This window comes from Gallinula chloropus (assembly GCF_964237585.1).
Source record: "Gallinula chloropus genome assembly, chromosome: Z".
NCBI classification, from domain to species: Eukaryota; Metazoa; Chordata; class Aves; order Gruiformes; family Rallidae; genus Gallinula; species Gallinula chloropus.
In genome coordinates, this window is record NC_140089.1 from 5,250,436 (window position 1) to 5,263,485 (window position 13,050).

A 13,050-nucleotide genomic window follows, 5' to 3' on the forward strand; every position below is an offset into this window, starting at 1 on the left:
AAGGTTGTTCCCTATTTCCTACTCCTTGTTTAATGCTCTCTGCAATAGATCTGACATTACATAATTTGGGCAGTTACCACAAAATGTCATTCTGTGGCATTATTATCTGACACTGCACACTTCATCAGATGTTTGAACACCCAGGAAGTTTACCAACTTGCAGCACATCCTAACTTGGACCGAATGTAAGCCTAGGACCATGGCACAAATTCTCAACAAAAGTAAAGCCTTTTGAAGCTATTCAGATTCTCTTTCACATGGAGGAAGATCTCTGCAAGCTAGGTATCAGGTACCAAAATATTAAAAAGACCCCAAAAGCATTTTCTTCTAACATAATGGTGCTTAAATTCACAGTTCTGTTTTCTGTTCAGTACCATGGAATGGATCTTCTTCAGATAAATTTAATTTATATACATGCCTCAGGTGAATCCAGCATTCATATTCTAACCCAAAGTAGTTAATTTAACATATTAACTTTCTAAATGTATACCATTTAATGCCACAAAACCATCTGAGACTGATAAAGAGTTACACTAATTTACTAGTTAGTTTGACATCACCTTGAGTGGGGACTCCTAGGCTGTCATCCTCCTAATAACTAGGGGCTGGGCAAAAGATAATTCACCTTCCTGAAAGGCTGACACTGCAGCTAATTTGGTTTTCAGTGAGGATGTTGGAAGCCAGACTGGTCAATGTAGAGGATATTCAAACAGCCTGGGTGTGGGATATGTACAGGTTCATAAGGTTTCAATTGTTGAGTCTCATACTATGATTTATTTGAAGTAATCTGAAAGTCCACTGAACATCTTATAGGAGAGCTCAACATTTTCTGGAAGTGAGAGAATTTCTCTCTTGGGATGAAGAATGCCCTGATTCTAGGTGAGCAAGTATGGAAAAGTGCTGATTTAGTGAGGCAAACAAACAGCCTCTGTTGAAAGAGGGAGGCAAGTTTTCACTACTGAAGAGTCCTGCATGTACAAAACCTCTAAAAAGATGATTATGGATGGAGCTGTATGGATAGCTACTCACACAGAAGGGGAAACACCTCTTTTGAGTTTTTTGGGGTTCTTTTTGTCAGCTTCCTATATTTTTTTGTACCAGTGCAAAACACACACATCCCAAGTTTGCTCACTGTAAGTGGTCTGTTCTTCTGACCCCAAGCATCACAGAAACACTACAATGCAATTTAATGACTTTTTCCAGCAATATTTTTCCCCGTTCCTGTAAACGCCCATTTCACTTATTTGACGATCACATTGAATGTCTCAGATGAAATTAACATTTTTATTTTCCTTCCTCAAATAGACAAGAATACAAATAGTACCTTCCAAGGCAACACAGCTATCTTTTAACTACAAACCCACACAATACACACAATTCAGTTTATAGTGTGAAGAAACTGGTTTGCAGAAGGACAATACATCAAAAGAAACAAGCTAGGCTTTGGTTCCTGCAAGCTTTAAGAACTTGCTCAGTTACAAGGAACTACCAAAGTTTGGAAACATGGTTAGTATACTATTAAGAAAACTACTGTCTTACAATTCTAGCAGTGATAATCATCAGGAGCCAGTGTTACAAATTCTTTTCACAACTACAAAATAGCACAGTTCCTTTTAGCATTAAAACTTACCTGTTATAGTATCTGCCTCCCATCATAAACTGGTTGTTTGAGGTTGGACATATTTTAAAACGCTGAATATTTTCACTGGTCCGAAAATAAAGTGAATAATCCCCAGGTGTATTATCTGAAGGCCTCACAAGGAAACTGCACACCTGCCCAACTGAAAAGCAATTATAACAGTATTACTTTTCTTACTATTTTACATATATATGAGCCGTTACCAACTCTGTTTCCACATAAATTAGCAAGAATGGCTCTCCTGAAGAAATACAAGAAGTCTGTAAAGTAACTTCCAACAGTGATCTTGAACTACATGAACTAGTACTAACCTGCCAAAAGTAACATAAAATGGTTTAGCTGCAGCTGGCAACCCAGCCACAACTTCACCACCATTTTGCAAAAGTATACATAAAAAAAATTTGACAACATGTTTTCAAAAATAAGAATTTCTATTCTGATATTTCAAGTATGCTACTTAAAACTAGGGGTCAGAAATCTTGATGTTTTCATTTAAAGACCTATTTGTTCTATGAAACGGCTAAACAAGTGTGCAATGTATTTTCTTTTAAGTACAGAAAACCATATTGTCCACAGCATTTTGATGAAGAACATCAGTAACTGAAATTATTCGTTATACACATATCTCAATTAAAAAAATTATTTCCATCAAAAACTGTTAAACTAACCATACTTAAGAATATACTCAATACTCAGCCACACTAATTTTCTTGCAATGTAGTATTTTAATGAGTAATAAATGACAGGGGCTGGTCAGACTAATACATTCAGTTCTTTGCCACAGTTTAATATAAATAGGATCACTTTGTGCCGTTTCACTAACACCATACTTCAACCAGGAATACAAGTACCTGTCATCAGCAAACTGTAAGCCTCTTGTTTGGAGATCTTCCCATGGAACCATCTTAACAAAGAAGAAGAGAAAAATTAGAAAATAAGACTACCAGCTCTCTTTTTTGGCTGTGCTGACATTCGAGGCTCTGGCACTTATGAATTGACCTTTATTTAAAAAGATCTGATGCATATAGATGAGATAATCAATGATTATGCTATTTAATGATTAAAGAACATGAAAAAACCTCACATTAGCAGGTATATAAATAAATTTATAGAAAAATGTTCAATCCAACTATGTTTAGAGATGAAAATGAACTGTCTAAATGGTACATAACTGGATAGGTGTTTTTTGAAGTCAGTCAGCAATTTACTTGAATCATGAAATCCAGAGCTCAAACAAGGAGATTTAAACACTGCACAGAAACTCAAACTGAATTTTGCCTGAAGCTGTGGAAATAAAACCTGGCTTTGTTACAGGATTGAATACAAACTGCTTCCATCTCCCTTTGTACCTTTTTAGAGTCCTGTGTCAGAGCACTGTCCAAAAATGTTCAGCAGCCTCTGTCCAGCCTCAACCTGACATTTGTGACTGTACAGAACAGCTTGACATGCTACAACTTAATAGTTTGTTCTGTCCTGTAAAAGAAAGCTAAAAATATGTACTTTTCATGTATCAGAAAAGAGCTGTAGTCCTATCCTCCTTTCTACACTACCTTCAAAGGATAACTTCTGGCTATTGGAATGTTTGAAGGTTCAAATTGCTGTTGCCCCCAGGATTTTTCTGAGTAGCACAAGTAACTGTGGGCAGAGAGTATTAAAGCTCCAAGCATCTGCTATAAACTACTCTGCAAACAAACAAATATAAGAAAATCCTACTGTTGAAGTCAAATCGACTTGAACACTAGCTAACAGTAATACACCAGCGATTTTCTTTCTCCTATTAAGGTAAGAAATGCCCCCATCAGCTTCTTGGAGGCCAAAAATGGGCAACAGAAGAAAAGCAGCAGGTGCAACTACAGCAAGCAAATGGAGGACAGATGATACAATCAAGCCACTACCAACTTTATTCAACTTTCTTTTGCCACTCATCTTTACTTCTTAAAATAATCTGACAACAGCCTGACGTTGATTGATTCTGACATTGTTGATTCTAAATTGTATTCAAACTTTAAAAAAATTTAAATGTCTAGGCAAATAGAACAGTTTTTTCTTTAAAATTAAAGTGTTATTGCATAGAGGTAATAGAGACAAGCTGTTAACCATTATTTTTCTAATGGTACTTTGCTCTCTCTCCAGCATTTAGCATTATGCAATCTGAAAAAAAATGAATTATAATAATCCATTGTCTGTATTTTGGCTGAAAGTGATCATAGAGGGACTTGTCTTAGATGTTAACACTGTAAAAACCATTAGCAATAAGCACATTTTCATGTTAATTATCCATTTATCTTCAACAGCTAGCATTTAAAAAACCTCCCAAGGTGAATAAATAATCCTCTTTGATTCACATTCCTGAAAGCTGGGAAATCTCATGGCTGAAGTTTACAAACAGTTATAATTGCTTTTATTAAAAAAAAACAGGAGTTCTTACATTTTGCCTTCATGTGGATCTTCTTCTCTTCCCTAATGAGAAAATTAACATAATAAGTGCATGACAACAGTACAGGTCAGTTTAAAAATAAACTTCATAAGTTAAGACGTTCTACAAAAAAAAATAAATTAAGAAGTTTGAGACATTTTTGAGCTAAAGGATTTGTTGCAGGTTTATGAAAATAAGTCTTCCTTTTCATTCACTAAATGGAAATGTTATTTCAGAGGACTGCTTCTGTCATATTTCAAGTCCTCTCTTAGAGGTGACAGATTTTTAAAAATCTCAGCTTTCCTTAGGTTAGCTTAATCACTATCAGCCTACAGATAGTACTGCTGTTAGTAAAACACATGTACTCTGCAAGAAAATATTACAGAAAATATTTGACAATGTTTGACTTCAAAGCAATGCTCAGCTTGTTATATATATTTTTTTCTTCTTTCTCGAGTATATTAAACCGTCAGTTTCCCTACAATAACTGAATTATCTGCAGGTCACCTGGTTAACTTCCTGTGCCCTTGCAATCCCTTAACACACCAATACATTTTTAACCCATAATTCATCCTTAAAACAGAAGACCACCTACCACAGTGCACAACTACATTCTGTACAGTTTTTGAATGTTTCACAGCAAATATAAAAAATAAGCAGATTCTTCACCATGTCAGTCAAATTTAGGAAACTACCTAGTAAATTTACAGAACAGCCATTTGTACTTCACTTTTTTCCATACTGAACCACTTTTTTGATACTGAATTAAGTTTAAAGGTTTGTTATACTGTTTTACAATCAGTCGATCCAAATACTAGGTTTAGAAAGACATGTTAACAGAAAACTGGTTTGGTTTGGTTCACTTCAATATTATTTTATGAAGAAATCTCATTAATTTAAGAAACTTGAATATAACAATTACTTACCACTTCTTCTACCAGGTCTTCTACAATAAGACCTTGCTCATCTGTCCGCAGGTTTGTAACCCACATCCAGCCATCTTCCAGTTCATTATGGACAATAAACATGTCTCCTTTAAGGAAACTGAAGGGGATTTAAATCAGAGATACAATCGTAATATTAATTAACACAATGAATTCTTGAGTATAATTTCTGAAAAAATACTTGAGGAAATCAGTTTATGAAAAATGCATGAACTGACACTCCAAGCACAACACATGTATTTTCCCCTCACAGTTAAGTGATTACTACATGTAAGTATTTATATTTTTGATTTATATTTAGTATCTAATGCATACTTCAGTTCTGCCAACTTTCAAGTGTCATAAGGATGTATAAAACAAAAATAACACCACAATCGTAAAATAATATTGTTCTTTTAACAAGAAGGTTCAAGTACTAAACACAAATAAAATAACCAGAGATATCCTTAATAGCCTTTAAGAAAATATTACTCCTTTAATAAAAAACTGTGTAATAGAAATCTGTAATAAAAGCCTATGGAATATCTTTTCTTTCTGGTCTCACATATGCAGACAAGGCCTATAGAGAGAGTAGGGAACAGTTACCAGAGAAGCCATGCAATTAGCTACAAGAAAAGTGTAAGCAAGAAACATTAACATGCCTAAAGAAATTAGACTGAAGTCTGTGTCTGAAGTCTATGGAAGGTTATTCTCAATTACTCCTTAAGTGTTATGTCAAACTCTGGTCATATGGAATCCTTTCACTGTAGGACATCATGAGTTCTCAATGAAGCTTGATCAGGGTACAGGAAACAACAGTAAAATACTGAAGCTCATTAACTACTATTTCAGCCCAAAATTACACAGCAAACTTCCACAGCATTTCTTTCACATGAAGTAGGCTAGCAAAGAAGGCATTAACTCAGGCACAAAGCAAACAGCAGTAACAAAAATCAACAAACTACTTCTGAAAACACAGGATAAATTCAGCTGATAATGAACCTAAAGCCTAAATGGGTGACACACAGAAAAAGCACTTTCCATCATCTCTAATAAAGACCTTTATATTAAGTTTCTGCATGAGACACAGGCTGAAAGTAGCCCTGTAATACATCAAAGTTTTAAAATACGAACTAAGATATTAAAATTTTAAATCAAGATTCTGGGGAACCTTCAAGAGTGTATTAATTTGACTCAGAACAGAGAACTTTGGACCCAGCTATGGTATGAACAGGACTACTGTAGCAGTGTATACCTCAAACCCCAAGAACTTTGCATTTCAGCTGCACAGTAGAAGAGGGAGAAAAGGTATAATTTTCTACATTTTCTGTTATGATAGCAAAGCAATAAAATCCTTTTTCCTCTTGCAGTAGTAGGTACAATATGGCACTTACTGGACACAATCTGTATTTTTATTCTTGCACATAGTAGGAAGCCTGTCTTGCAATATGCAATTAGACTCCCATTCCTGTTTTACCATCTTCTCACCTGCTTAGAAAAACATTATCTCCAAGACAAATACCCTCATAGCATTCTTTAAAGAGGTGGGGTAGGATTGGATTGTGATCCCTGGTATAAATTTTCACCCCAATGAGGATACAAAGCTCTGTATGTTTCCCTGTATCTTAGGCTAATACTCTCAAAACCAAGCCAATTCCCAATTCAAACAGTGTGTTAAAACAACTTATGGAACAAAGATTGTCTCATTAGAGATTGAAAATGATGACAAATGTCTTTCAAATCCTCCTACTTTTCCATCTGAAAGATACAGCTGTGACAGCTCACAACAGCAGTATCAATTCCAAGCAACCAGCACTTGTCCTTCTATTGGTTATGGGGCTGTTGTTTTTGTTTCTTTTCCACATACCATCTCTTGAAAGGTGAGGACTATAGGTAATCATTAAAAGATTATTAAGTTACCAATGTTAGAAAGGAATGGGTAACAGTTAATGAGAATTAAGAAAATGTAACAGACCTGCAATTCAGTATTTTTTAAGATCTTAGAATTACAGGAGATTACACATTGAAAAGTATCACTGTTCAATACAGACTCTTTCAAAAGAAGGGAGGGATGAGAAGGAAGGGAGAAGAATTCTCTGTCTTGTTTTATGGGCAGAGAAGAAAATTTAGAAAAACTAGTCACCAAGTTTCTAAACACAGGTAAGAAAATGAATACTAAAACACTAAGGATAAAGCTTTTTTAACTTTGCTCCTTTTTCTTATTTTAAAGGTGACATTAAACACCCTTCCAGCTGTGAGTTGTCAATGCTCACATTCTACTTCTAGTGTTTAGAACTGGTTTGGTTTGAACTATTTATCGGCTATTACTTCTCTGGCAGATCAGGAAAAAAGCCCAGCTCACTTATTACACACACTCTCACATAAGGCATTTCTGCAAAGGATGCTTTCATAAGCAAAGCTACCCTCTTGGGGAAAAAAAGCAGTGCTCTATAAAACATACCTCAAAACTTCAATATTAGGTTTCTGGAAGTAAAAATACTAATGTAACTTCTCTTCCAATTAGTTAAAAAAAAAAGTGGTGAGAATTAGAAGTAGACAGTAACAACAGAAAACCCATCCCCCCAAAAAAAACCCAAACCAGAACAAAACAAAACACCAAACCCCAAATCAAACCCAGAGAGGCAACATCCTTTAGCTTGTGTTAAGTTTAAGAAGCAACTGGACAGTATTTGCATATAAATACCTACTTAAATCATCAGTATTTATAAACATTCTTGAGAATTTCAAAACTGCTACTATAATTTAAATGTACCTTATTTCATCAGTTTCTGGCACTTTGGTGTAAGGTAGAATTGCTCGAACTCTCCTCCTGTCCTCCACAGGCTGCAATTTAAAAGACAACAAAGATGATAATGTTTTTCTTTTTCCAGCACCGAATCCTTCTCCCCTGCCTTATGCTACTCCAAAGAGTGGTTAACAGTCACTTATATCCCCCTTGCCAGTTTTAAATTTTCAAAGCTCAAAACCACTGACAGCTAGAAAAGCATAATTCACAGTTAGCTGTGTGAGCTGTCATTTTGTTTCTACCACGACAGATAATATAGATCATCTTCAAAATAATAATTCTGGTAAAAGCATATTTTTAAACTTCCTTCCACTCTGAGTGGTAATTTCCTTAAAAATCAGACATGCCTTTATTTAGGTGTTGGGTTTTGTTTGCAGGGCAGCATTATGCAATGTTTTCCTTAATTCCAGTTATTTATGTTGTTTATAAAGTATTGGCCTGTAAAAGAAGCCCCATCTTCAGAAACCTGTATTATTTCCAGGATATGTATTTTATTTTGAAGCCGTTGCCAGATACACAAAACAGCAGAGATCAGTAAAGGTTACACTACAGTGGTGCATTTTACAAAGCAAAAGCTGCACATTTTCTTGTTTATTTCTGTTTACTACAACTTCACTTACTGTATTTGCAGATAATCACAACAACTGATATATAGCCTTCTCATTACAAACTCTCTTAAATAGCAAATTTAATTTTTTTAATGATTCATTTTTATCAGTACAAAGTCCTTACTGTGGTGGATTGACCCTGGCTGAAGGCCAGGTGCCCCCCACAGCTGCTCTATCCCTGCCTTCCTCAGCTGGGTGGGGGAAAAAAGGTATCACAAAAAGCTCATGGGTTGAGACAAGGACAGGGAGAGATCACTCACCAACTGCCATCACAGGGAAAACAGACTCAACTTAGGAAAAAATTTGTCTCATTTATTACCAATCCAAACAGAGCAGGATAATAAGAAATAAGCCCAAACCTTCAAGTCTCTGTCCCCCACCCCTTCCTTCTTCTCAGGATCAACTTTACTATCAAAGTCTCTCTCTCTCCTCCCCGTCAAAGCAGCACAGGGGAATGGGAATGGGGTTGGGGATCAGTCCATCAGATGTTGTCTCTGCCACTCCTTCCCCATCAGGAAAGGACCCCTCACGCCCTTCCCCTGTTCCTTCTCATGGCAGACTGTCCTCCACTACCTCCTCCAATGTGAGCCCTTTCCCACAGGGCTTCACCAACTGCCCCAGCACAGGTCCCTTCCATGGGATGCAGACATTCAGGCCCAGGCTGCTCCAGGCTGGTCCCCCATGGAGTCACAAGTCGCCCCAGCAAACCTGTTCAAGCGTGGGCCCCTCTCTGCAGGTCCTGCCAGGAGTCTACTCCAGCACTGACTTCCCACGGGGTCAAAACCTCCTTTGGGTGCCTCCACCTGCTCTACCATGGGGTTCTTCATGGGCTGCAGCTGGATACTTGCTCTACCATGGGCCTCCATGGGCTGGAGGGGGACACCCTGCCTCACCACGGTCTTCTCTACAGGCTGCAGTGGAATCTTTGCTCACCTTGTCACTGTGTCTACAGTGCCTGGTGTCTGCAAAGTTTCCCACATCTTCTCACTCCTTTCTCTGGTTTTAGAAGCTGCTATTCGTTCCCCCCCCCCCTTTCTGAACTTTGCTTCCCCAGAGGCACTACCATCAACCTTGATGGGCTCGGCCTTGGCCAGCAGTGAATCCACCTTGGAGCTGACTGGTGTTGGTATGTCAGACATGGGGGAAGCTTCTAGCAGCTTCTCACAGAAGCCACCCTTCTCCAAACCTAAGTGTACTGATTTGCATCATAAAAACTCAACATACACTGAACCTACGCAGACTTATAGGGAACTGTCTACAATGCTTTTTTCAAAGACAACTACAAATGGTGATTAAAGTTACTGACATCTAAGTAAATAACAAAAACTTTACTATGACAATTTTTCTACTTGCCTCTGGAGGTGCTACTGGAAATAAGAGCTTTTCCCCTTTCAGCAAACAGGAGACATGACTGTAATAACCAATTAGGTCCGAGAGAGAAGCAAAACGACGTCCCCCAATGTAATAGTCTCCACACATGGCAATAATCCTGTTAAAAAACAAAAGCTTGACATAAGAAAATGTTTGCTTTTTGTTTTTTAAAGAAATAGGGAATTAAGATCTTTAATTTTAAAAACAGCATCTACTTTCAGCAAAATGCAGTATTACAGGCTTCTACTAAATGTAAGTATTTTAAGACTGTCAAGGACACGCTGATTCACCAAAAAAAAAAAGTCAATAAACATAACTCTATAATGAAATTGTAAAATGGCAAATGAAATAGTGCCACAGTGTAACAGCAGCAGTGTAACAGTGGACAGTAACAGCATTACTGTATCATGCAGGAGGTACACCTTTTGTAACAGGCTTATACAAATTTAACAATGTATTAAAATATTTTAATAAGAAATAATTGCTCTTGATTTTACAGTGCAGAACACAAACAGCTTCAAAAATCAGTCACTTACCGTTAGTTTAGCATCCACATTACGAATTATGAAATTACTTTGGAATAAAGTATCTCCTAGTACTTAATAACTTGCTAACTAATGGAAAAGAAGCTTGCAAAAGCATTTTCATAGTTATTTTCAAGAAGAAATAAAGAGGTCTTACAAAACTGTTCATTTTAATCTTGTAAAGCTTGCGTTTTTCTGAAAGTACAGAGTTTTATTAATGCTTGGATATATCAAAAATAACCACACACCCATGTCTGTTCACACTGAGTACAGAGTTTTATTAATGCTTGGATATATCAAAAATAACCACACACCCATGTCTGTTCACACTGATAGCCAATGTGAATTCTAAAAGCAGTCAGAAGTTATCTAAGTACGAGTTAACAGTACTCAAGAAGCTCCTGGTACACTCAAGAGTCATTGGCAAAAGTGAAGTATGTGAACTGAGACAAGATTAATAGTTTTCATAAGACAATCCAAAATTATTCTAGTGTGTGAATCAATGGCATCTTGCAGACCTGAATTTTTCCAGCTACACAGATGAGACAGGAGTCCCGAGTAGCAACTCACTTGCATTCTTACAAAAATGTAACAAATTGAGTAACAAATTATTACCAAGCTAAGAAAATGCTGACATTAAAAAAATTAATCCAAAAGCTTGTATTAATTGTGTCTCTATTTCTCAGGAAGACACACACATTATCTTATGAATATTTCAAAAGAATGTATTTTCATCTTCTTAGGGTTCTATTTCCCTTGACCTCTTCACAAAGCTCATCAACAACTCAAAAACAAATGGTGGGGAAAAAAAATAAAATTCAAACTGCCAAAAAAATCTGTCCTTCATCCCAATTGAGTAGCCTTCATTCCAAATGAGTAGCCTTCATTCATTTGTTTTTCTTTAGCAGGTCATTATTCTGATGCATCCCTGTCCAAATATCCTCTCTGTCAGTCAATTCTCTGAACAAAATCATTTCTCTCAAATGGTAATATAACAGGTATACAAAGATTAGTTTTTCAGAGATGATATCTGAAGTTTTTAAGTATATAGCTCTATAAGGGGTGTCAGAAAACAATGTAACTTCTCGGACACAGCCTAGATATTTTCTTTTCTCTAAGACTCCTTGGTAAATTATTCAATAGAAATTGGGTTCCAAATGAAATTTAGAGTTTTGATTATTATTTCATCAAACTTACATGAAACCTTTCTTCAGAACACTGAGCTAGCAAATACAGAAAGCCTTCTGTAATCACAGAAAATTGTGAGTGACAAGATTAGGTGATAAATATTTTTGTTCAAAATATTTTGTATCACTGACTCATCAAAAAAGGTAACGCCTCAGTGAAAAAAATCTAGTTTTGACAGGTTCATGTGATATAAATCAGTCATATGCTGTGTGAGAATATGTCTGGATGCAACCTTCAAGAGGCACCAGAAAAGTTAAAAGAGTTTAAGAAGCTTTCATCTAAAATGTTGGAATTTCAGCTGCACAGAAATCTAAGTAAAGTTTGATGTCAAAAATAAAACTTTTAGGAAAAAAAAATATGAAGGATATTTTCTAGCAATGGAAGTTTCACCCATTCCTGGTAGGCTGTAACTGCTAAAAATCAAGCTTTGGTGGAAACAGCACTTCCACTACCTGGGACATAGGAAACCCACCCCTTTATTTGCTTGAAGTCACTTTGGGGCTGTCATTGTTGAGGTGAACACTTCTTGAGTGTAACACAAACAAATTCATTCCCTTTAGGTATTTGCCTCTGTATGCTTTACCCATCCCAGAATGAAAGGTTCTTTAGGGCTTGAAAATTCCCTTAGGGAATCAGAAGCCACTGGATTATTTTCTACCTGAGATGCCAGAAACTCTTCTATGGTGGGCATGAACCAATAGTCAACTGCCTGACACAGACCTTAAAAGAACAAGTTATTAAACATAACTCAAGACACTAAAAACAGCACTAGAAAGAAAGTAGTAGCACAGTTTACATTTCTGCTACTGCAACCAGTTCCCAACTCCACTGTGAGTATAGCTGAGCAGTTGAAACTGAAAGATCAGATGGCAAGATGCAAACAGGAGGTACTGTTTCTGTGCTACACAGTCTGTGCTTCAGAGAATTACGCCTTCGTGTCAATGGTAGATCAGGACCTCTGAACCACACATCATCACACAGCAGATGCAACCAAAAATCCCCTACACTGGCAAACCACACACATAGTGGTTCATCTGTTAGCATTCTGAATAATTCCCACTTTCAGAAGTTGAACTGGCTTTGAATCTGTTTGTTGCTATCAAGACAACTGACAAAGACTTCCTCTACTGCTGAAGAAACATTTGCTTTCCTGTTTTGTTAAGATGAACATTACACCGCAGGACTCCACTTGCTGACTAACCTTCAAGCTCTTCTCAGAGCACATCTCATTTACACTAACACATAAATGAACTCACTAATGTACTCAGTCTGACAATAGTAAACTAATCCTAGTTACAACTCTGGATAAAGAGCTACTTGTATTAGAATTAGTTGTTCTAAGCACATACTGAAATGTTTCCAGCCAACCTTCAGATTATTAGATACATAATCTCTTTGTTTCTTCTTGGGTTTTTGAGTTTTGGTGTTCTTTCCATTTTTTCCCCTCAAAATTAAGGAAGCAAGCCAATGGGCTAGCACGTCAAGTATGTCCTGTGAGCTGCTACGGAACAGACTCCTGAACAATCTCTTTGACTGACCCATGAAACCCACAAGCTGCTTTATGTCTATTCACAA

At 36.7% G+C, this 13,050-nt stretch overlaps 1 protein-coding gene across 1 annotated transcript in view; it reads right to left on the reverse strand.

The window, feature by feature from the left end:
• Positions 1-13,050, reverse strand: part of RASA1 (RAS p21 protein activator 1) — a 65,516-nt gene that overhangs the window by 33,111 nt on the left and 19,355 nt on the right. Inside the window, exons 3-8 of the mRNA XM_084278838.1 lie at positions 9,746-9,881; positions 7,752-7,822; positions 4,982-5,099; positions 4,068-4,099; positions 2,491-2,543; positions 1,631-1,781 (exon numbers count right to left, since the gene is read on the reverse strand). Coding sequence (XP_084134964.1) covers positions 1,631-1,781; positions 2,491-2,543; positions 4,068-4,099; positions 4,982-5,099; positions 7,752-7,822; positions 9,746-9,881 — 561 coding nt within the window. The remainder of the gene's footprint in view (positions 1-1,630; positions 1,782-2,490; positions 2,544-4,067; positions 4,100-4,981; positions 5,100-7,751; positions 7,823-9,745; positions 9,882-13,050) is intronic.